The 25,698-nt window shown below is 45.9% G+C and overlaps 1 protein-coding gene across 9 annotated transcripts in view; it reads left to right on the top strand.

Annotated features, from left to right (window-relative positions):
* Positions 1 to 25,698, top strand: part of GRIA1 (glutamate ionotropic receptor AMPA type subunit 1) — a 165,919-nt gene that overhangs the window by 69,479 nt on the left and 70,742 nt on the right. For all 9 annotated transcript variants that reach the window (XM_073355281.1, XM_073355277.1, XM_073355278.1 and 6 more), the window contains 3 exons: positions 11,070 to 11,309; positions 14,290 to 14,474; positions 19,839 to 19,892. In XM_073355281.1, coding sequence (XP_073211382.1) covers positions 11,070 to 11,309; positions 14,290 to 14,474; positions 19,839 to 19,892 — 479 coding nt within the window. The remainder of the gene's footprint in view (positions 1 to 11,069; positions 11,310 to 14,289; positions 14,475 to 19,838; positions 19,893 to 25,698) is intronic.

Below are 25,698 nucleotides of genomic sequence, written 5' to 3'. Positions count from 1 at the left end.
TCGCAGGAGTGAGTTTTTACCAGTGTAGCAGTGACTGGAGGTGGACTAATCAGTAAAATGCCAGACATGTTTTTGGAGCAGTGGTAGGGGAATCAGTTACACCTTTATTTCTCACCTCAGTTTATAGTATGGATGTAATTTTCCCATTAGTAATCATCTTTAATATTCATTGCTCTGCTTCTGGGGACTTCAAATGTATAGAAACCAAGTTTTTCACTGAAGGAGGAGATAGGCTAGAGGGACTGTATAATATACTTTGCATATGGTAAATATGATTTTTTTAACCTCATCCCAATTCATGAATAGATTTCACAGGACTTTATTGCAACTGTGTTTGCTCATAGTGATGTGGCAGGGTATTTATGACTCAGAAATGAGCCTGTTTAGTGGATGGGAAGAGAGAAGCCTTTAAAAAGGCTCGGGTTAAAAAGGCGCGATAGCAGGCCGTGGGAATACTGATTAATGGCTCTGAAAATACGACATGACGTGCAGATTAAAGGCAATAGAAAAGAGTGAATATTTTAAAGATTTTTTCTTTCAAGATTTTTAGGACGCAGTTTTCCATAGTGGATAAAACACTGATTATTAACATTGCTTATTTGCATTATGGTAGCGCCTGGAGGCCCCAAGTAATATCAGGGGCTCATTATGCAGGGTGCTCTATAAACACATAGTGAGAGGCAGGCCCTGCCCCAAGGAATTTGCACTCTAAATAGGCTAGAGCTGGAGAAGGCAGTTTTCTCCCCATTCTGAAGTTGGGGAATTGAGGCTCAGAGAGATTAAGTGACTGGCCCAAAATCACACAGCAAGTCTGTGGCATCAGTGCTCGGATTGAACCCAGCTCTCTTTTCTCCCACTCCAGTGCCTTAGCTACACAACCATCCTTAGCCAAACTTTCCCCAGTTAGAAAAGGCTGTATCTATCCACAAAGGGTACCTGGCCATCCTCAGTAAGCTATTTGAATACCCAACCTATCTCCGCAAAGGCCTCATACCATTGTAAATGGCGTCACTACCATCTTGGGCCATGCTGATTAGCCATTGTTTTACTGCTACCCCAGAAAGTATTGGTGTCAAGTGCAATTCTACTTGGAGTGACATTCAGATTGGTAGCCTCCGCGAGCCAAAGTATCCGGCAAGTCGTCAGCCTGGCTGTATATCCCACTGCATACTACATTTGCTATAAAATGTGGTCTAATGGTTAAAGAACAGGACTAGGAACAATGTCTCCTTAGTTTTCTTCTTACCTCTACCATTAAATTGCTCTGTGGCCTGGGGCGAGCATGTGAACAACTCTCTCCCTCTTTGAATTGGGGAAGAATAGCGTCCATCTTCTTCACACAAGTGTTGTGAGGCTTAATTCACAGATGTCTGCAAAGCACACTGGGCTGGATTCTCAACTGTGTCCAAGGTCTGCAGCAATGCAATGAGAAGGGGGCAGGAATGGCATGCTGGTCACAACCCCTGATCCCAAGCCACCCAGCCAGACACAAGTTGGAGCTGCAAAGGGGCAAAGTGGAGTTTGCAGGCCACAGAATTAGATTTGCCCAATAAAATTTGCTGTATAAGTGCAAAGCATTATGCACGAACTGCCAGCAGCTCACCCTTGGTTGCATGTAGCTACTACAATTAGTGCTGGCCTTGCACCTATTCACCCTCAACAATTTTCTTGACTCAAATCCATTAAATAGAATTTGTGAGCTCAGATGACTGGAATGATGGCCTCCTACCCACTTTGACAGCTCCATTCATGGGAGAAAATCATAATTTTTCTGTAAACAGACTGACTAGAGATCTTCAAAAAAAATTGGTTTTGTTTTTAATTTGCTATTCCTCAACAAAACAATCATTCTACCATTACATATTTATTTAAATATGTAATTTATTTAAATATGGCTTATTTAAAAATCAAGGAAGAAGCTGATGGAGCTTTCACAAAATCATCTATTCACTTCCACCGTATTTTTTCAGACATCCTTATTTATAGTCTTTTGCTGCCCTGTGATAAAAAAGAGAAAAAAAAAAAGGCAAATTTGGATCCTTCCCCTGTCCCCTCCCCCCACCATCAGAACCAAGTTTCAAGATTGTAGGTTTTAAAAAAAGCATTTGAATCTGTGAAATCTGATATGGGAGATTTGAGTGATTGCTGATGGAGAGGTCAAAGGTCAATTTGGGGTTGCCTCCATCCATACTCTGGAGTCCAGAAGCATAACCAGCTGCAGGATTCTAGTTCAAAAGTGTACTTGAATCGTTGAAATCATAGAGGAAAGACCAGTTGCCATTTTGTTGATTTCTGATGGCCAAAGGTAAATTCTGTTTCCATTTTTCTTCCATTCTTCTCACTTAACCATTTCTCTGGTATTGCAAGGGCCTGGGTCCCACCTATTCTCTGCCTGTGGGCTGCAAGATTTTGGACTCATTTCAGTTGTTGGGTTTAGTGTGCGGGTGCTGGGTGGTGGTGGTGGTCTGAAGTCTGGTAGTCCCTTTTGTCCCTTTTGGCCTAAACTCGATGACACTATACCCAGCAACCTGCAATAAATAAACATCCCAAACTGGATTTTTGCTCAACGGGAGCACAGAAATTAATTGTCAGCCATTCAAGTGTCTATATCACTATTAAATTTCTTTCCAACTATTTGAAAAATCCATGTCACTTTCTTTACTGCTTGTGGGTGTTTTTGTTAAAATGTTTTGATTCCTTTTTCACTAACAAGGGAGAAAAGTTAATGCCAGCAGCACATATGCCCACAAGCAACCCTACAATAATTAACTAGTGTTCATATGTGATGGCAGGGAGTAACACACCTTGATTTGGAAAGCAGATTTGGTTTCAAGCTTCCAAGAGATTATTACAAGTACTGCAGGACACAGTGAAAGGAAACCATACCTTTTAAACTGTTTAAAATGGCTGGGGAGGAATGTTTCTTGCATTATGACTTGAGGCTGATTTGTGGTTGAGCGAATATATGGGAAATGTCTACTTTCAGGTAAGGAAATATGTTAAAGCCATCAGGGAATATAGGATCTATTTTTCCTGCTAGAGAACTCTGTGGGCGTGTCATTGGGATTTGGTGAAGAGATGCACTCTGGTGCTTCAGCCACATTGGAGCACTATGAGGACAAATGTTTGTGAGTTGTTCTGAGTTGTTCCTAATTGGAACAGACACTAACACCCTCTGATCCAAATTCCACTGGCTTCTCCGACCTGATGTCAGGTCCTCCATCACTGTGTGAGGGTTGCCTCCAAGCAGACTGTGCTAAAAATAAAATACGCTCACACAGACGCACACAGAGCAAGCCAGACAAGAGTCTTCAGGACTGTTTCTTGACACCCTTAACGACAGTGGGTTTGTTTTGCTTTGAGTTCAAATCTAGATGATTGTGCTTTGTTTCTGTTTCCCAGGTGAAGGAAGAGTTGCGTTATGGTAATAAGACTTCAGCCATTGAGGAGCTCAGTCTTACCTGGGGATTTTTAAATGCCTTGCAAATGAAGTTAAATCTTCAGCTGAATATTACATTTCACATCTCCAGTCATGGGAGACAGTAGCACTTTTAAAACAACCGAGAGGTGAACTACTGCTAAATACTCCTCTCTAGTGACCTCTCCAGCTCCCTCAACAGCAAACAATTTGTTTTCTAAAGTTCTGTTCCTGGATTCCCACCAGAATCTCCCCATGTTCCTTACTCAGGAAACCAGTAGCCTCCTGAGATTTCTCACTTGCTTTCCTTTGTGGCCGGTGTCCCTCCACGGCTGCTCTAGGTTCCCTAGCATTGGCTCTGAGGGAACTCTCATGGTGGGAAAAGTGCCATCTACTGAAAACAAACAAACTTGCCCAAGGTTTGAGAATCAGTTTCTGCATGTTCCGTTATGCTATTTGTAGGAGAAAGGGTGTTTCCTTGCTGTTTTTAATGGGTCAGATTAAAAAACACAGATCCGAGCTCCGTGGAACTCAGATGTGGGTCTGTGATGGGGTGTTCACCCGCACTAGCCTAGAAGGGGTTAAAAAGGCAGAGAAGGGGCCACTTAACCAGAGAGGCTACAGCTGAGGGGAATTAGGTGGCCTAAGAAATCCCATGAGTGATGATGGAGTGCAGGTGAGAAGGAACAGGGAGGGCTAGTATAAAGCCAGCAACCTGGCAGAAGCGAGGGAGCCAATGGCCACACACTGGCCAGTAGAGAGGGAAGAAACCTAGGGCAGAGGGTGTGGCAAAAGGGCAGCAAGGGGGCAGCAGACCTGGAAAGGGGCTAATCCCCAGAGCAACCAGGAGGAGGTACCCTCGCGGAGAGTGTATCGTGTGATAGGGTCCAGATGTAATGACTGACCCCTGTCTCTAAAATGGGTCAAACTGAAACTCCAGTTCCAAACACCCCCCAACTTCCCAGAAGCAGGACTCTTAGGGGGTCGAGCCCTGCCGCCCGCCAACTGCTTAGAGAGAGCAATTGTTTATATATTCCGAATTTCTTCCTCACCTTCCTCCCCTGCAGTGAAAATGTGCAGTTTAAAGCTGGAGGATGTCTCTTTCCTTATTTTAGGGCTGTTGACTCAAGTGCCTGTGTGTATGTCTTCAGCTGACTGACAGGTGTCAGTGGAAGAGCAATATCCTGTGTGTGCTTTCAACATAATGCCTATTTCCTAACCCTGTCAGGTTTCAGTTATTTAATCTGGGGGTTTTCGTATGAAAGGAGAAGCCAAGAGAAGACTTGGGAAACAGAAAGGATCTTCTTATCTTAAAGGCAGAAATGCCTGTAAATTGAACCATGCACCTTATCCCCACCACAGCTCATGGCCAAAGTGTTTGCAAAGGGTCTGTTGCCTACTCAAGAGAGGATGGTAGCTCAAATTGAGCCAGATTTGAGTGAATGGAGATCTGGGAAGGATAACTGAGGAATCTGACCATTCTGTTTTGTGCTGCCTTTTCCCCTATCCGTTAAAAACTTCTCCCAGTCATTTTCACACCAGTTGCCCCTCATATTCAGTTCTCAACAAAAAAATGCAACCCGTAAGACAACGAAAAAAATTCCAAATTCCCTTCTTCCATTAAACTCATGGAAAGTATTTATCTCCTTTATTTTCTGCCTGATTAATACATTTGGTACACCAGTCTCAAGAGCTTGAACAATTTGACCATTATTGCTTGTCCATCACTGGAGTTAGGACTATTGCTGTAAAGGTGATTGAAATTCTTAACTATTAACATGACTAACATTTTCTAATTAATTGCCATGAAAAATCCCCTGTTGTTCCCCAAATGATCAAACCCTGGCCAGTCTTTTCCCCCAAATAATCTGCAGTGACTAGCAGTGGTTTCTGTGAATCTGGAAACATGATATGAGCCAGGGGTCTTTTCCAAAATTACTAACAATAAGGACTGTTAGTTCTTTCAATCCTCTTTGGTGCAATCTGTTGCAAATGAGAGAATTCCTGGGTATCCCAGAACAGCGTAGGAGTGTTGACTGTGCATGGTTGATCCATAACAGTTATTTTTTTTTTATTTTACAAAATAAAACAATTTCACATAGCAAATATGTTTGAGGAAATCATGGTATGCTAAGAAATAGGCGAAATTTACTGGCTGGATTATTAATTGCAAATGACTGGCTCAGCTGTACAAAGCATGTCACTTTAATCATGCAGTGAGTCTGAGCACTGGCTCCCTAGAGCTCTGAGTCTTATCTCTCACATATGGAATCATACAACACTGTTCATTAGTCCCGTTGGCCCAGTCACATGGAAATGATGTTGAGAATACTTCTATCTGATCTGCTACTTTTCTGTGGCAATGTGACAGTCCCAGGATGATGGCTGATATAGACACTACTGCCAATTGGAAAGAGACTCCATAGTGAGACAAAGAAAAGGATTTTTTTCTATTGCAATTTTGGACCCATGGTGTCTTCCCCTCTTTAAGAGATGGCAAGAGAGTGACCACAGGTTCTTCTCCTGCGGGCTTTTAGAAAGGATTTTATAAAAACCCCAAAATGTGCATGTTCTGCTGTTGCAGGATTTCTGTGTCCCAATGGTGCAGACTGAACTGCAGAAAGAGGAAGGCCAGCCTGGAGGTTAAGGCAGTGGTTTTGCCCTCGTGGGATCTGGGTTCAAAGTCCTAGCTCTCCCACAGACTCCATGAGTGATTTGGGGCCAGTCATGAGCAGCCAGACTTTCAAAAGTGATCCCCTCCCATTCAGAAGAGCTCAACACGCACCATGCGGAGCTCTTTTGAAAACCTGGCCTCTTTATTTTGGTGGCTAAATGGAAGCCCTGAGCTATTTGGAAAACTTGGCCCTTAATCTCTCTGTGCCTCAGTTCCGGGCCCAGCTTGTTGTGTGGTGCTCAGATTCCCAGCCGCATGCCTGAGGGGGAGGGTACTCCATTGGCCTCTCACTGGGCCCGAGCCTCTTGGTTCCTTCCCACACCCTTTGGGGAGGTGGGAATTAATCCCATGAATAAATGCTGCATTCAGATACAACCCTAATGCTTTTATCTGACCATGGACAAGCCTCAGTTAGTGCAAGAGACCATTAAGGGCTCCTACATGGGGGCAAGGGTCATGCATACACCCGCTAGCAATAATACAGTTGTACGGAGTCCCAACGCTTAAATATACTCCCTCAGGCATCCAAACGGCCCCCAGCCCCAGTCAGGGTTCCTTCTGCAATGGCTGCTAGTGCTTGGGCATGGGGCGAGCTCAGAGGGGGAGCTTCAGTCTGCTGCATCACTGGTATCCATCACCATGGTGGTCAGAACACCTCTGCTGAGTCAAGGCTGCTCCTTCAGCCTGGCTGTAGCTTTGATCCTGGTGTATTTACTGGGCCAAAGCCCTAGCCCCAGGTTCTGGCTGTGTTTGGGGCAGCTCCCTTCAGCAGTGGCAACAGCATGTGATCTGACATCTCTCTCTAGCGCAACTCCTGTGCCAGCAGATTGGTCCAGAGCCGACCAGGTGGCCAGCAACCAGTCCTCTGGTCCCATTTGGACAGGGCTGAGATTCTGCTCTGGAATGGGATTCCTCTCCTCCAAGGGAACGTGGGCTGGAAGCTGCAGGATTTCCTCCCCGTCCTCTCGCCAGCTAGGGCTCTGGGGCCAGCTCCACGGTCTGCCTTCTCCCTAATTGCTCAGGTTAGCGCGGACCCTTTCACACACCTGCCGTGTGCATGTGGAGTGGGGACTGCACACCCATGTGCAAAATGGGACTAACAGTTCTTCCTGTCTGCCATCCATTGTCTGTCTCCTCTCTTTAGACTGTAAGTTCTTTGGGGGCAGAAATTGTCTCTTAGGATGTTTATGCACAACAGGGCCCTGATCTCAGTTGGGGGCCTCTTGCAGCACTGTAATACAGATACAAAACAATAAGAAAATCCAGCAGATGTTTAAAGTGTTAGCATGACATGCTGACATCCCTGGGTCAAAAGTCACTTTGACCTGTCATCTGAGTCTCCATGATAGTGGGATGAGTTAGACATTTAACTGGCTGGTCACTTGAAGCATGACAAAACTTTCACCATCCTCCGATGAAAGACCAGAGAGAGATGTATCCATCTGCCACCTGCTAACTATTAGGGCATCAGGTCAGTGGTTTCCAGTCTCATACCCTTCCTGAGCATATCAGAATGGGAAAAGTCATGGTGGTGGCCAGACTGAAATGAGTCCTGAAATCCTGGGCTTTCCTTGCAAATCTTCATCAGATCCAGAGTCTGAGTCAGCTAGTCTGTTTCTTTTATCAATGAGACTGTTTTCTTCTTGTTCCGATGCGTGCTTCGAGGGTGTCCCAGCGGTGGCAGTGGGGTGAGTGGGTGCTGGGATTGTCATGATGTTCAATTCAGCCTTCTAGAGAGATGTCTGATTGTCATACCTTAAAACAGCCCTTCCCTCGCAGGGCTGTGTTTGGCTTAGTATGGTGGGGATATGCTGGACTGCCACTGCTTATACATAGGAAGGAGAATATCCATAGTTAATGCTAATAAAAATAGACTTTGGAAAGGGATGTGAAAGTCCTGATTTCAGGGATGAAACCAATCTCTAGCTTTTAGGGGGTAGGATGAGCTTTATATAGGGGTGGGGCAGATTATCCCACATCTGCCTGCTGCAGGGTTTCTTGCACCTTCCTCTGAAGCACTTGAGGCAGGGCACTGTCTGAGATGGAATCACTGTCTGAGATGGCTCCAGAGCTGTATGGTCTGATCCAGCCTGGTAATTCCTGTGACATGGAGTTTATCGGGGGCGGGGGGTCAATGGTAAGCTCAGGAGTAAGGCTATCTGAGGATGACTCTTGATCCCCACCCTCAGTCCTCCTTGGAACACATGGAATACATAATGCTGCCTGCCACCAGTCTAGAAGCAGATCATGCTATTCCTGAGGACCGTGCAGGGGTTTGCCAGGGGACCCCAAAATGAAGCTGTCACATCAGCTCCTCCTCCTTTATTTAACATGGGGCAGCGCGAAGCCTTGAGTCAGTGTAAATGTCACCGCCAAGGGGTCTTTAAGACATGGAGTGACAAGGGAAGGAAATGCTAGTGCCAGGAGTTCTGACAGCGGGAAATGCTGTCACTCTCAGTGCCTGGGGCTTGGAGATGTATTGATAATAACTGGAATGTGCCATAAACAGGAGCAATATTAAATGAATCTGACTGTGTCTGGGACTGAGCTTTACAACCCGCAGTGTGGGCTGCTCTCTCTGCCTCACTGAAATCTTGAGGCAGGTTTCCAGCAGCTCCCACAATCTCATTAAGTGCTCTCCTAAGGAGGCCATCGACATGAGACAGCAACCTCCCATACTGCATAGCAGCACCAGTAACTGCTGAGATCAGAAACCAAGAGCTGACACACACCCTGACGGGCTAGTCATGGTGAACTTCCAGGCCACCATCTCCTGATCCAGCCTTCCCCACCCCCAGGCTTCGAAAGTAAAAGAACATAAGAATGGCCATACTGGTTCAGATCAAAGGTCCATCTAGCCCAGAATCCTGTTGTCCAACAGTGGCCAATGACAGGTGCCCCAGAGGGAATGAACAGAACAGGGAATCATCAAGTGACCCATCCCCTGTCACCCATTCCCAGCATCTGGCAAACAGAGGCTAGAGACACCATCCCTGCCCATCCTGGCTAATAGCCATTGATGGAACTATCCTCCATGAATTTATCCAGTTCTTTTTTGAACCCTGTTATAGTCTTGGCCTTCACAACATCCTCTAGCAAAGAGTTCCACAGGTTGACTGTGCGTGGTGTAAAGAAATACTTCCTTTTGTTTGTTTTAAACCTGGTGCCTATTAATTTCATTTGGTTCTTGTGTTATGAGAAGGCATAAATAACACTTCCTCATTTACTTTCTCCACACCAGTCATGATTTTATAGAACTCAGTCATATCTCCCCTTAGTTGTCTCTTTTCCAAGCGGAAAAGTGCCAGTCTTCTTAATCTCCCCTCATACGGCAGCCGTTCCATACCTCTAATCATTTTTGTTACCCTTTTCTGAACCTTTTCCAATTCCAATATATCTTTTTTGAGATGGGGTGACCAGATCTGCATGCATGGAAACAGGCATATAGGCCTCCCCAGGTACAAAAGATACTAGGAACCCAAGGGCCCCCTGACTGCTTGGAGCGTGAAGTAGGGTTGAGGTGTGTAGCAGACATTGAAAACAGGCCAGTCTGCAATAACTTAAAGCAACGTCCGTGGGCTGAACTCTGCCCTCGTGGCTTTGTGGCCTGGCCGGATGTGGTGTCCGTGAGAACCAGCCAGCTCCTTAGTGGGAAGCCCCTCTCAGCAGCGTCCCTCTCCACAGAAATAGCCAATGACTCCTCTGCCTCCCCCCAGGCGTGGCAGGGGCCTTGCTGAGGAGTTGGGCTAGAAGGAGGCAGTGCCGTCCCTACATCCTTGAACAGGCAGCTAAGTTGAGGATGACACAACAGGGCTGAGCAGTCTCGGCACCCCCACAAGGCGTCTTAGCCAGCCAGTTGTTTCAAAGCCGCCATCTCCAAGGAAGGGTGGGGGGGCTCCTCGGCTCGAACCCTGTCATCTGGGAAAAGGAAAGCACAGCCTCTGGAGCCCTCCACTCAAAAGCTACCTTGTTTGGGGCTCCTCTAGCTGATCCCCCATGGTCCCTGAACTTCTCTGTCTCCCCCCAACACACACACAATTGCAGGCAGTTCCCGAGGGGCAGTGAGCACATATTCCAGGCCAAGACCTACACTAGCCTCTGTAGGGAGATGAAAGGGCCCCAATCCGTGGTTATCCTGGGCATAGGGAGCTCATTTTCATGCACTTCCCATTTCCTTCTGGGCCAGCACCAGACTTGAATACAGAGCTGCTGTTGGCCACTGTGAGTGTCTAACCATGGCAACAGTGATTTTCCTAATGTGGGGCCAGTGACAGTACAGCCCACATAGATGGACATAAAGGGTTATAAACCTAGCCTTGGCTCCGTGTGTTTGACACACATATGCACAGTGTAATGCAATTCAGCATTACCCTATATCATCTATGCTGTGTGTGTGCATATTGTAACCATATATTGTTTGTGATGGCCAAAGGTACATTATAGATAGTTGCCAAAGTGCAGGGTCTGAACTCTTCAATGCTCTTTGACAAGCTTTGCTGGACTTGGGGGTGGGGAGTACAGATTGTACCAGTTAGGGTGCCAATGCTCCCTACTGGATGGAATGACCCACCTTCATCTGTGTGTGGCTATGTCACCCTCTACAGCAGTTGTAAGCCCCAATTCTCATGTGGCAGGGACTGCCCTTTGCTCAGTGCTAGGGAGCCAGCAATTCCTGAGTTCCATCCCTGAAGTTCCACCCTCGTGTGAGCAGTGTCTGCAAGGGAGCGACGGGAGAGCAGCAGACGCGTTCTCTCTCGCAGTGTCATCTAAGATGAATTCAGAGCTAGAGAAGGCATGTGGAGTTAAAGGGCAGGGCATCCCCCACCTCCTGGCTCCCTAACTGAATGCAGTGCAGAATGGCTATATCAGCTTATGTGCCCAGACAGAGGGATGAATAGTCCAGAGCAACAGAGGCTTGCCTCAGAAATTGGGCTTCTTTGCCTAGCTCCCCTGACCATCTCTTTCTCCCCCTTCCAGTCTGCTCGCAGTTCTCCAAGGGTGTCTATGCCATCTTTGGGTTTTACGACAGGAAGACGGTGAACATGCTCACATCCTTCTGCGGGGCACTCCATGTCTGCTTCATAACACCCAGCTTCCCCGTCGACACCTCTAACCAGTTCGTCCTCCAGCTGCGCCCAGAACTTCAGGATGCCCTCATCAACATCATCGAACACTACAGCTGGCAGAAGTTTGTGTACATTTACGATGCTGACCGGGGTGAGTGGCGAGTGACCAGGCAGAGTGGGCGAAGCATGTCTGTTTGTCACCCCGGGCAGAACTGACGACTGCTCCCTAGGGAAAATAGCCCAAGCATAAGTGGTTTGGATGTCAAATCGGGCAATGATTTAGATTTAATGAGGTGATTACTCAGGAGGAGTGGTAGATACGCTGGAGGGGAGGGATAGGATACAGAAGGACCTAGACAAATTGGAGGATTGGGCCAAAAGAAATCTGATGAGGTTCAATAAGGATAAGTGCAGGGTCCTGCACTTAGGACGGAAGAACCCAATGCACAGCTACAGACTAGGGACCGAATGGCTAGGCAGCAGTTCTGCGGAAAAGGACCTAGGGGTGACAGTGGATGAGAAGCTGGATATGAGTCAGCAGTGTGCCCTTGTTGCCAAGAAGGCCAATGGCATTTTGGGATGTATAAGTAGGGGCATAGCGAGCAGATCGAGGGACGTGATCGTTCCCCTCTATTCGACATTGGTGAGGCCTCATCTGGAGTACTGTGTCCAGTTTTGGGCCCCACACTTCAAGAAGGATGTGGATAAATTGGAGAGAGTCCAGCGAAGGGCAACAAAAATGATTAGGGGTCTGGAACACATGACTTATGAGGAGAGGCTGAGGGAGCTGGGATTGTTTAGCCTGCAGAAGAGAAGAATGAGGGGGGATTTGATAGCTGCTTTCAACTACCTGAAAGGGGGTTCCAAAGAGGATGCATCTAGACTGTTCTCAATGGTAGCAGATGACAGAACGAGGAGTAATGGTCTCAAGTTGCAGTGGGGGAGGTTTAGATTGGATATTAGGAAAAACTTTTTCACTAAGAGGGTGGTGAAACACTGGAATGCATTACCTAGGGAGGTGGTAGAATCTCCTTCCTTAGAGGTTTTTAAGGTCAGGCTTGACAAAGCCCTGGCTGGGATGATTTAACTGGGAATTGGTCCTGCTTTGAGCAGGGGGTTGGACTAGATGACCTTCTGGGGTCCCTTCCAACCCTGATATTCTATGATTCTATGATTCTATGATCCTGTTTTCAAGCCGTCTGCCTAACCTGATGCCTGTGGGAACCCCCCATTTGTGCAATTGGCACTTAGGGCACAATGGGTAGCTGCCTATCAAATGCCCGTTTGCACACACAAGCATGACATTTGTGTGCGCAGCTGGGATAGTTTGGAAAACTCTCTGAGCTCCCTGCATTAAGTGAACACCGGTCAATTACTAACGAGAGTCATTGAGCTTCTAGGAACCAATTATCAAGATACTAAATTTGCTGTTAATAACCCTTTTTTCCAAAACAGGAACAAATGGTATCATTGCTCTGCAGGTAAATAAATGCATAGAAGAAGTGGGATCTGTTGGTTAAAACATGGTGACTGAGTTCTCTACTCAGATCTGTCATAAACTTCATGTCTGATGTTAGGCAAGTGCCCTGCCTGCTCTGTCTCTGTTTCCCCATCTCTCAGATGGCTACAAAACTACAGGAGTGTTGTGAGGCTTAGACTTGGTGGGGCCTTGGTGGAGCACGTGCACAAGGGCTTTTCACAGTGCAGTCTGTGCCCTCAGGCAGGGGAGAGCAGGAACCGCTCCCCTGAGAGGCCCCGGGCAGGGCATGCTGCCGCAAGAGACAAAGGATAGAGGCAGGGTCATGCCTGCCCATGCCAGCGGGGGATGGGGGTAGGGTATGTTTGGCTCCCAGAGGAGTGCAGCAGCAGGTACACACCTCTGTCCTTCACACTGGTGTTAACTACACACATTTCCAACGCGGGGCTGTGCATCTAACACACAAGTGAGCCCTTAAATGACTGAGGTTTGTAAAGCATTCCAGTGCAGGGGTGCAATGTATGTATTTGCTGCTGTTACCCTTGAAACGCTAAATAAGTACATCTCATTTAGAGAGTGACCATATCTCTGACTTACTGCCTATGTTTATCTGTAAATGAGATTATTATTATTTCTGTGTTACATATCACCTAGGAGGTTGTGCAAACAAACTAGAATCCACTGTTTCCATCTATCATGCCCTGGCACCCATTAGAGGAGTGCTCTGTGCATATGTAAATAGTTAGTTAATAGATCAAATGCCAGTGGGTGGCACTCAGGAGTACATAGCGTAGCATCTGGATGTTGTAGGACCCATTGTGCACTGCAAATGGGGTCCTCTGCTCTTGACAACAGGCTCTTCCTCCCCTCCGTGCAACAGGCGTGCTGCAGATATGAGTGCCCCGGCAGGTGTCACCATAGCACCACCTGTGTTTGACACTGGAAGTGCAGAAGTTTATTATAATTATTTAAATTACAGTCAGGAGTGCCACCTCTGAGGTACAAAAACCTGGGACATACAGGGTAATCCTGAGCCCATTGACAGCTGGCTGTGTGGGCTGAGTAACCTGACAGACTTCCCAGTTACCTCAAAAAAGGGAAAATCGGGACAGGTGGAAACCTGAATTATAGCAGTGCCTGGAGTCCCAGACTGAGATCAGGCCCCCACTGTGTACAAACACATAGAGAGACAGTCCCTGACCCCAACATTACAGTCTAAACCGATAAAGGGTGGGACTGGAAAGAGTGCCACACAAGTGAAACCACTTGCCCAAGGTCAAACAGCAGGTTAGTGGCAGAGCCAGGATTAGAACCCAAGTCTGAGTCCCAGTTCAGTGCCCTATCTATCAGACCACGCTGCCACAGATGGAGGAGGGCTATTCTGAGTGGCATGACTTATAAATGTGAAATACGGATATAATATCTTGTTGTTCTGCAATAGTCGGAAAGAAGGCACAGAAGAAGTCACTATAATATAGTTTGGCTTGGGTAGGATGCTTGAGTTTTAAAAGCTTTTTGGAGTTTTGCTGGGGTCTCATGATGCTGCGTGACCCAAGACTACAGGCTCCCACACAGGCCAGGAGAAGGGAAAAAAGAAAAGGCTAACACACAAGAACTAAATCCTGACTCCCTCACTGTTCCCCTCTTTCTCCAGGCTTGTCAGTCCTACAAAAAGTGCTGGACACAGCTGCCGAGAAGAACTGGCAGGTGACAGCTGTCAACATCCTGACAACAACAGAAGAGGGCTACAGGATGCTCTTCCAGGAGCTGGAGAAGAAAAAGGAACGGCTGGTGGTGGTGGACTGCGAGACGGAGCGGCTGAACGCTATCCTGGGCAAGGTTGTGCTGGCAACAGGCTCCGGGAGGGGACTTGCCTGTGTTAAGGGACTCGTTGTTTCTCCTGGATAAGTTCTCTTCCTTGTTCCCTTTATCCATGGTGCACTGCAGAAGGGCACTTATGAAGGGAGTGTGAATCACAGTAGAATGGGCCCACTGAGCCCAGGACACTCTTGCCTTTATTATACAGAAGAAACTGTAGAGCTGGAGGAAACCTGGGATTTCTCTGGAGCTGCTGAGTCAGCTGTGCTGCTCCATAAGATTTTTCCTGCAGTTAATTGTCTGACTCCTTTGCAGAGCCCAATACACCAACTGTCTCACCCCCAGAGAGGTGGTTCTGTGTAGCCCTCTGACTCTTCAGGTCTACACAGACATTGGTGCACAGACATTGGTGCACAGACATTGTCACTGTTTTAGCCTCTTCATTCTTCATTTTATTCCTCTGGATTCAGAAATGGGCATAGGATGGATCTGTGAATCAGAGCTGGGAACCCCCTGGCCCATCTCTCCTTCCGCTGCCCTGCCTCCAGTCCTCACACCTCCAGAATGATGCACAAGGACTTCTCCTTCATCTATCTGTTCAGTTTCCTCAAATCCAACCCCAACTCCTTCCCCCAGAGCTACCGCTAGGGCCTTCCACACCTCTACATGGTGCATACAAAACATTTGACAATGCCCAGACAGCTGGTGTGTTGTCCACTGCTTACCATGCTTATTGTAATTGTCTCTCTGTTATCTTGTGCTTTCCCCCTCTGTTTGTTGTAGCCATCTGTTATTTTCTCTTGCCTCTTATTTAGACTGTAAGTTACCTGGAGCAAGGGTTGTCTTTTCATTTGCTGGGTGTTCAGACTAGGCCACCGGGGCCCCAATTCTTGACTGAGGCTGCTAGGTGCTACAACATCATAAATAATAATAGAGTAGAATTTGCCCCTACATGAGGTTAGTGCTCATGAGAGGGGCCAGATTAACTGTTCTGGAGAGTAAAGTCCTTTCTTTAGCCACAGAGCAGGCATAGTGTTTCTTGACATGTCCTAGACAATGAAAATTTGGCGAAAGCCATATAAGACCCAATCTTCCCTGAGTATCTGACACACACTTAAACAGTTCAATAGCATCTTTCCTTCCTTGCCGAGTTTACTTCTTACAGTATTTATCTGCTTTTCAGCAATAATGATGGCTTGTCTGGGCATTTCTTGCAGTGTGTTCAGCAAAACCTCTTTGGTTTCTCTTTCAATGCCGGTTTATTGAAGAGCTTCTCTACTTAAACATTGTCTGCATGTTTCACAGAAAAATTCTTCTTTGATTTTAAACCATATCAGATATTGAAGCAAGAAGGAAACTTTTGTATAATTAGGGTTGAGCAAACTATTTACAACAAAATTTAAAAGCCTGTGGATTTTACATATTTATTTCAATTTTGTAAAATGGACCCACTTTTGAAAACAAACCACCCAAAATGTAATGTGTGTTTACTTTAAAATGGCCCTATTTTATAGTGAGAAACCTCAAGACTTTTTAAGGTTTACATTTGTAAATTCACAATTTCATTTGGGTGAAGAAAAATTTTCACATTGAAACTGAAAATTGTAATTTTCATTTGTTTTTATGCTTTGCCCTCAATTTCATGAAATGCCCCCAAAATGTGAACTTTGGTAGGTACAAAAGAAAACTACAGAACTTTTTACTGACAAATTTCTGTCCCCCACCTCCAATGTCTTGCCCTCCGGCTTCTCTTCTCTTAACCCAAACTCCCTTGTCCCTTAAATGATGTTGTTTGCCACTAAAATGGCCACCAGCGGCAGGAGGTTCAGAAGTGCCCCTTGTAATAGAAAATGTAAATTTCCAAATAGAAATGACAGTTTGTTCTTGGTGAGACGTGGCTTTAGGGCCAGCGCTCAACACCCAGCATGCTGAGCTCTTTTGGAAATCTGTCTACTTAGTCTGGTGGCTAACTGGGAACTGAGCTCTGGGAAATATGACCCAGCTGGACAGAGCACCCTCACAGCATAGGGTCTTTGTGCTCATGAAAATAGGACAGGACCTGTCATAGTAAGGTGGGTGGTGTGCAGGCTTTTGTCACTCAATTCCATCTTTACCAGCAGCGCCTCTGGCTATTCTAATCCTGAGCCCATGGAGAGCTCTGCTAATGCATTTTAAACAAGACCGTAAATACCCCAACTATTCCAGCCTCAGCAGGGCCTGCTAGCTAGTGGGTGATCCATGACATGCAAAAGTACCGGGGAGACTTCAGCTCCGACTTGAACCCAGGTCACCGGACCGGAGGTCAACAGCTAGTCTATTTGCTCACTGCACCAGCAAGTCCTGTTTACAGATGTCTGCACTTTCTGTCTCTGTCTCACTCTCTTTGTGCGTTGAGGTGTTCAGGCATCCACCTTAGCCTCTCTCTGATATTTTAGCACATCCCCGCCCACCATGCACATGCCATCCTGTTACCCCTGTTCGGTGGCTGTGAATTTTTGGTCCCTCTTGAACAGAGAGCGGAGGACATCCCTCAAACAGCAGTCTCCGTCCCACGCACACTCACGCGCTTGCTCTCTTTCTCCCAGGCACAGCACACACCGCTGCTGCTGCCTTTCATGTCACTGTGGCCGAGTTCTTCAGAGCTCAGTTCTGAAAGAAATCTTCCCTCAAGGGTTACAGGCATGTGAGAAACCAACCTGATTTTTCTCTCACCCATGTCTGTTGCAGGGCATGATTTATCTATGCTGAGGTAACCATCTTTGATGAGCCAGCCCTGCTGGCTGGTGGCAGGATATCCGCTGGGCCATACGGTGTTGTCCTAATGGGATAAAGAAGTGTTTGCATTCCATCAAAGCGCTATGTCATTTCTTCCCTGATGCTCATTAAAATGAGTAACTGGAAACTTCTCCTCTCCGCTTTATCACTCTCAGAGAGAATTTCTTTCTAATAGACATCAAACTCTGCCCATTAAGAAGTGGGTAATCGAACCTGGATGGCCCAAGCGAGCCATCAGCATGCAGCCCGACGCTGCCTCATTCCATATTCAGACTAAGTGATAAATGCTATTATAACCTCAGCTCGCCACCCCAGTCTAAAAGCATTAGAACTGAGCAAGCCCTTTAAAATAAATTAAGGTAGCAAATAACTGTGTAAAACACAGGAGGCAAGATGCATAATTTGTGTGTATGAGTTGGTAGGTTCACAGCTCAGTGAAAGCTGGTCTGTATCCCTCTCCAATTAATTGACTCTGACACCTAATAAAATCACATGGGGCATTTTTGGTGCAAGAAACCAGCACCCTCTATTCTCCTATTTAATAGCTGGGGGACACTGGGGCATGAGATCATAGCTCCTGGTCCCACCGTATACCCCAAGCTTAATTTGTAATGAAAAAGGTGTCAGGGCTCAAGCAGTTATTTTTACTTTCATAACTGATGCAGCAAGCTGAAGGTAACGGGGCAATGAGCTGCCGAGCCTAGCAGTGCTGGGTCTCAGCTCTGGCAAGCCTTTCCGCATATTAAACACTGCTTATCCCTCTGATAGTTTCCAGGTGCATCCGTGGAAGAGGGGGACTTACTGCACAGGTGTGTCTCAATTGACTAAGTAGAAAGGGGCACAGCATTCTGGTTTTGTTCCCCAAATCTCGCCCCTGAATCACAAATCCTACGACTCTGAGCGTGCATGTGCATAGAAGAAATCTGTTTCCTCTGAGGGATTACTCTGACCTAGAGCAGTTCAGACTCATCTGCTTCAGTCATATTTAATGATCTCCCACAGGAGAACTGTGCCACGTGAAAGGTGGTGGAGGCTAACTTATTTGTAAAAGTGTTAACAAATGTATTCTCCAGCAGTGCTAATTGAGGCAGGGAGATTAGCATAGGGAGTCTGGCGAGTTTTAATGTTATACAAGAGCACTTCTGCTATGAAAGGCTAAGGCAGATGAATCAGTTGCACAGGAACAAGTGTTCAATCATTACAAATGCATTTGGTGACGATTATAACAGCAGGGGTCTTTATCTGGTTTTGTTGAACAGTCTTGCATACGGACACCTGAGCACTGATAGTTCTCCTGGTAATTCACCATCAGTTCACAGCACCATGGAAGTGAGGTGTTGTTTTGCCTGTTCAAATGCCTGGTCCAAACAGCACATGGTTCCCTGCAGTAACTGGCAACTCTTGGGGCACGGTGTTTGTTTTTTACTAACTGGGCTTTTTCTGGAGATGGTTTGGATTATATAGCGATGTGATCTCTGGCTTTAGAAACATGGTAAGAACTGAACTCCGCTCATGGGAATCCACAGACCAAGCAAAAATGATGAGAAATAGAGCAGCTAAAAAATCAGCCATTAAGCAGGGCCCATTTGCTAGCAATGAAGGCAACAGAAACATTTTTGCTGACAAGGAAACCCGAAAACGTTATGGGCCTTTAAACAATTATATCGATTAAGAAGTATTGAAACAGACTGAGCCCAGATGTCCCAAGAATCAGGGGAGAGAGGCTGTAAGGAGCTCTAGATATCTTTATAGCAGCACCATGTATATATTCGCCTTCCCCTGCAGCGTGGGGCACGGGTCACTTGCTGGAGGAATCTCTGCACCTTCAAGTCTTTAAACCATGATTTGAGGACTTCAATAGCTCAGACATAGGTAAGAGGTTTATTGCAGGAGTGGGTGGGTGAGATTCTCTGGCCTGCGTTGTGCAGGAGGTCAGAGTAGATTATCATAATGGTCCCTTCTGACCTTAAAGTCTATGAGTCTATGTATATATCATCTCAACACACACGCTTGACTAAAGGGATTTTCCATTGACTGATTGCTTGACTCCAGGCAGCTTTACACTGGGCAAGTGGCCTGCAACAGCCCCAGTGTACTAGAGGATCAGGCCCACAGTACTTAAGTTTGAGTTGCACTAAATTTGGCACGGTCTGAATCCGGCAACATATGGGTGGTTTAAAGTGCACAATGCCACGAATATTTTGGAAGTAACATTTGGTGTTTTTCTGGCATTCATAGAACAATAGGTTCCCTATGGGGACCCCTATATTCCTATAGATGATGGTAACTAACTGTGTCTCACCTCCTGAATCCACATGATGTTTCTAGACTCAGATCCTTTGCTCTCCCTGCTTGTGGGATATGGTGGATGAACTTGTTTTGCCTCATTTCATACTTGCAGATGCTGATTTCAGAGCACTTTAATACCACTTAGGAAGGCTTTGCTCATCTACCTTTTACTGTGACTCTGTTCTCACACCGACTGTCTTATTTAAAGCATAACTGGGAAGGTGCGGGGGGATTACAGAGCAGGCGGTAACCAGCTAAACCATGCTCTCTTTATTTGTTAGCATAAATGATGTGCTAAATGAAACATTTCTAACATTACAGATCATCAAGCTTGAAAAAAATGGAATAGGATACCACTACATTCTAGCAAATTTGGTGAGTTGGATATTGTTTTTCTTATCGCCTCTTTTGTGGGTTTTCTGCTTGGTATTTTCTTGTTGTTAGTGAATATTGTGCCTGTTTAAAGATCCAGCTTTAACGGTCATAGAGACCGAAGACCTTTATTTCTCCACTGTACGGGTACCAAAAATATGAGCGTCCCTCCCATGGCGTGTCAGCCATGATGTGGGGAGACTATCTCCAGGGGTGAGAAGTATGTTTTGTCTCCAGACCCATTCATTCTTTGACCTCTCTTCCAAGCTGCCACTAAGTGATAATTAATGCCAATTCTGTGGTAATATTTTTTGTGTCCTGAGTAGCTGGTTTCTGGATTCAGATCTCCCAACTTGTTTCATCTAGTCCTAGGAGCGGCTGTCAGCTGCGGGAAATGACTTTCATTCTCTACCAGCCTGAACTGCATTTGAATTTGTGTCCCAGAAGTGACGTGTTCTGGATCCCATTAGCAATCCCAGGAGCCTTGTGAGCCCCTGTTGTTAATGGCAACATGCTGAGATCCCTTTATTCTTCCAATAACCTATAGCTATGAAACTGTTATGCACTCAGTGTCAAAAACCCTCCTATGGAAGGCCTGTCAGGTGTTCAAAGAGAGGACCTGGGTCTGGTTTCTCCCCGCTTGAGGTGGAGAACAGAGACAGGGGGATACAGTGGATGGTGACAAAGTTCCAGCAGCTGTGCCATAAGTTGGCAGCTCTCTGAGAGTTTGCCAAAGCCCTTCTTTGCACACATCCTATCATCGGGGCTCTGTGGGCATGGGAGGAGGTGACGTGGCAGGAGAGGAACTATCCCCACATCAACAGGGAAACTAGAATAGTGCCACACCAGAACTAGTGTTGTTAGAAGAGTATTAACTCAGCTTTGCTGCTTATACCTCCGAGAGCAGGGAGGGTGACCCTGGAGGAAAAGACCACCCCTGAAGGTAGCCTTTGGATCTGTGCTTTGCCAAGACCCCCAACGCCTCCAAATTGCAGGCCACATCCCATCCCCTCTGAAGGAAGCAGGGGGTTCCTGGCTCAGCCAGGCAAGCAAGCTTGTGCAGTGTTTACAGTAGTTTTTGCTCCCCTGCATCTCCTTCTGTGGAAAGGTACCATCAGGCCTTTGATAATTAAACTTTAAACTACCAATTAAACGTCTTTTGTTCAGTCCCAGAATAACACTATAATTTACAAGACAAAAATGGACACATAATTACCCCATTCTGGCCCAGTACTGACCCTGCATTCAGTGGAGACAATATAATTAGAGTTAAAATGCTCATGTTCCTCTGGAGGAAGGATGCAAGTTTTAGAGAGGCAACTAACTGCAGCTTTTATGCAGTATTTGTTTTTTTTATTATTATTTGAAGTCGGTTAGGTCCCAATCCTGCATACACTTACTAAAGAGCTTACCTGGAATAATGTTATTCAGGCTGCTTATGTGTGTGTGACCAAATGGGGATGGTGAATAAAACAACACCTAGCTCTTACCTAGCACTTTGCATCAGTAGATATCCAAGGGCTTTACAAGTGAGGTCAGTAGCATTATACCCATTTTACAGGTGGGGAAACTGATGCACTGAGCTGCGACATGACTTGTCCAAGACCACCCAATAATCCAGTGGCAGAACAGGGACTAGAACCACATCAGCACTTCCCTTCCTCACAGGGGTGAGGCTAAATACATTAAAGACGGAGGCACTCGAGTGCTGTAATGGGGATTGTGGCAAGGTAGAGATTCTTGCCGGCTGTCAAATGACTCGCAGCCAGACCCATAGTCTCTCTAAGGCAGTTTTATTGTCTAACTTCACAAATAAACAAACCAGCTCACCCTTCACATCTCAGGCTTTCCCAGGGAACTCTGGCAATCCTGCTCCTGCTTCTCCCTGACACTCTCACTCATTCAGTGCCATCTCACATCCAGTCCTGTTCCCTTCCAGCTCTCTTCTTCTCACTAAGACTCCCTGTGACCCTTCACAGCACAGGTGTATCCCTGTCCTTTTAATTGGCCCAGTTGGGAGCACCTGCTCTGGCACAGGGGTGCCGGACCTGCTGCCGTTGCAAGGACCAGGACCAGCCACCTGTCACAGGGATTATATAAGTACCTAAGACAGAAAAAACTTCCTGTTCCCTCTCACTGTTGAGCTACGTCTCTGTCACACGGTCTCTAGGCAGAAGGCAGAATCTTCTACTATATGCAGTTTGTTTTCTTAATCCGTGCATAAGGGCCGAGGGATTGGAGCTGGCTATGAGCAGGCTTCCTACTCAGCCAGCACGCACCATAAATAATTTATGCTGAGAAAAAGGCTTCCCAGGCTTTGTTTTCCAGCCGGCCTGCAGACTGACTAAGCTTTTCAGGAGCATGTCCGCCGTGGCTGTACGTGTCACGCATAGTGTGCGCTCCTGGATCCTAGCACATGGCTCCTTATTCTGAAAGGTGATAACAAACAGCTTTGCTGTTCAGCTACATTCTTTTAGGGTAATGGTCCCCAAACTGTGGGACATCAGCCAAGTGATGAACAGAGAAAAGAGCTCACTTCGATGAATCAATAGTAGTGTGCCCAGCTCTAGCTGTCAGTAAAAAGCTGCACCAAAAATACTGAGTTTAATTTTACAAGCATTGGCGCAGGAAAATGGGTATTTTCATTGCAGAAATAGCTTTATCCCCGCAGAAAAAATGGCTGTTTTCCACTTGAGAGAATTGCCTCTTTGTGTTCACAAATAAAATGAAACTGTTCTGCATCTGAGCGAACCCGCGAAAACGTGATCCTCACCTGGTTTAAATCAGCATAGCTTCTGGAGCTAGGCTGACTGGCTTACAGCAGCTGAGGAGCTGCTCCCGTGCTGAGTCAGGTTTGCCAGTACAAAGTATTCTGTGTTTTCTTCTGTCAAGGTTCCTTCCCCACTCTGCACTCTAGGGTACAGATGTGGGGACCTGCATGAAAACCTCCTAAGCTTACTTTTACCAGCTCAGGTTAAAACTTCCCCAAGGTACAAACTATTTTACCCTTTGCCCTTGGACTTCCACTGCCACCACCAAACATTTATCTGGGTTTATTTTTATTAGGAAAGCGTAGTTTGGAAATGTCTTTCCCCCCAAAATCCTCACAACCCTTGCACCCCACTTCCTGGGGAAGGTTTGGTAAAAATCCTCACCAATTTGCATAGGTGACCACAGACCCAAACCCTGGGATCATAGAACAATGAAAAAGCATTCAGTTCTTGAAAAGAAACATTTTAATAGAAGAAACAGTAAAAAGAATCACCTCTGTAAAATTAGGATGGTAAATACCTTACAGAGTAATTAGATTCAAAACATAGAGAATCCCTCTAGGCAAAACCTTAAGTTACAAAAAAGACACACAGACAGAAATATTCATTCTATTCAGCACAGCTATTTTCTCAGCCATTTAAACAAATCATAATCTAACACATACCTAGCTAGATTACTTACTAAGTTCTAAGACTCCATTCCTGTTCTGTCCCCAGCAAAAGCATCACACAGACAGACCCAGACCCTTTGTTTTTCTCCCTCCTCCCAGCTTTTGAAAGTATCTGGTCTCCTCATTGGTCATTTTGGTCAGGTGCCAGCGAGGTTACCTTTAGCTTTTTAACCTTTTACAGGTGAAAGGATTTTTCCTCTGGCCAGGAGGGATTTTAAAGGTGATTACCCTTCCCTTTATATTTATGACATCTTCTTTTTAGAGATCAGGAAGGCTTGGCAAGTAGACGGACTGTTTGTTTTTGTGGGCCTTATTTGTTATGTTCTGGTCTTTGTCTTTAAAAGCATCAGCCTATCAAGTCAGAGAGAGGAGCACAGCCAATAGTATCAGAGAAGTAAGCTTAGAAACCCCTGGGATTCATTTCTTTTGACATTGCTAACATTTTGTGTAACCTTGGATTCATGTTTCTCCATGTCTTATCCAAGGGATTTAACTTGGCCACTGTCGGTAGTGGCAGAACATCAGGTCTCTGTCAGGCAGAGGAGAACCTTTGTCTAAAAATAAGTGACACTCATGTGACCTATCTCAAAGGTAAAACATTAAGGCTTGCTGCCACCTAAAGTGTTCTTTCTTTTGTGAGCATCAGCCCAGATTCTTTCGTTAGAAAATGCCCTGGCTTGGAAATGGTTGGGTGAGTGTGTGTGGGACAGAGTATCCCAAGGTGGCAGTGAAGGCGAAAAACAAGTCAGTTTCTCTAGCTTAGCAAAGGTAAGAATTTTTCCCACGTTGTTGCATCAGCGTATATCGGTGTGGCACTAGAGAACACAGATTTCAAGATACAGGCTGAGATCTGCTCTCCAGAAGGCTGCATGATATGCAAAATGGCTATATATGTGGCTGTGGTAGTGTGATGATGTCCATGTTATAAGGTTCAGGGCTCAGTCCCTATGGTGATAAGTGTGGTATAAGAACATATAGAGAATACGCTAAGCTGCGTTTATCATACACCTTTGGCTGCCCCACTGATTCATCTCACATGGATCTAAAATTCTAACATTCTAAACCTCTGAGCAGCTTCAGCAAGATTCCTTTTTAATTTAACCCTTCCTTCTCCCCAAATTGTTACTGGTCGGAGATGCAGGATCCTCTCTATTCAGACCACACCAGTAACAGGTTTAAAGTCTAATGTCTTGGCAGATTTCCAGTGGGGTATTTACAGCACTGGCTTCTGGTCCTGATAAAGTTTCCAAGACTACATGCCTTGTGAACACTATGTTATTATGTTGGAGAGAGGTATTTGGGGCTATCTTTAAGTTTCTAAAATTGTCAGGTTTCAGAGTAGCAGCCGTGTTAGTCTGTATTCGCAAAAAGAACAGGAGGACTTGTGGCACCTTAGAGACTAACCAATTTATTTGAGCGTGAGCTTTCTTGTCAGTTAGATGTTTCCTCTCCCCGAGAGGTCTGCACAGCTGAATTTATGAGGCAGCTTTGCTTTACAGAAGAAAGAGACAATATATTTATCAATGAGGTGTCTAAAGACTCGTACATTCTAAGATAGCTTTTATGTTATTGGATATATACCAACTCATACATGCTGCTGGGGTATACTATGGAGATTTTATCCATGTTCATTTAAGAATCTCTGCATAGTTCCCTCATGAGGAGCAATCTTACCACGGCCTACCGGGAGAAACAGGAGCCAATAAAAGCTCACCATCATGTGTGATTCAAATTGTCGTTAATATGGCTGCATAAATTAATTGTTTCTAATGTGTTAGTTTTTGCAGCGTGGTTCCCCTCAAATTTGCAGTGCTTTGAGGGTGGAATAGATGCAGAGATTATGGATTAGTCTGGTCAGGACTGTAACAAAATCTACATTCTTTGCAGTGAGAAGAGTAAATGATTCATTTGACGTCTCTGGTCAGCAATTTTCTTTTGCACTCAGACTCCGGTTTCTTCCAGAAACAAAATGCTCCTCTTCCTCTGTTGCTAGACCCTGGCCTTCTTGAAGCCAGCACAGCTCAGGATGGGAATAGTGCAAATGTGTGTGGCAGGCTAGTCTGCTTCTACAATGTAGAGCCCCCTAAAGGTTGCTCTGCATTATGCCACCATTCCACCATTCAGGGATCACTGAAGTGTAGGAACTTCCCAGCCATGCCCCCATCTCTCTTCAGTGCAGAAAGCTGGCAGGGAGGTGGCATAGGAACCACTACAGTTCCTGCATACTGCTTAAAGATTCCCTTTTTGAAGCAATCCTCAGGGGGATGGATCCCAACCACGTTCAAGCCTGCTTTGCAGCAGAGGACCAAGACAAAACAGATTGAGAACACTGGAATATCAGGGTTTCCATGTGATGGTGCCTCTCCC

The sequence above is a fragment of the Lepidochelys kempii genome, chromosome 8 (assembly GCF_965140265.1).
Source record: "Lepidochelys kempii isolate rLepKem1 chromosome 8, rLepKem1.hap2, whole genome shotgun sequence".
Lineage (NCBI taxonomy): Eukaryota > Metazoa > Chordata > Testudines > Cheloniidae > Lepidochelys > Lepidochelys kempii.
Note: the sequence above shows the minus strand (reverse complement) of the source record. Positions and strands in the feature narration are given on the sequence as shown.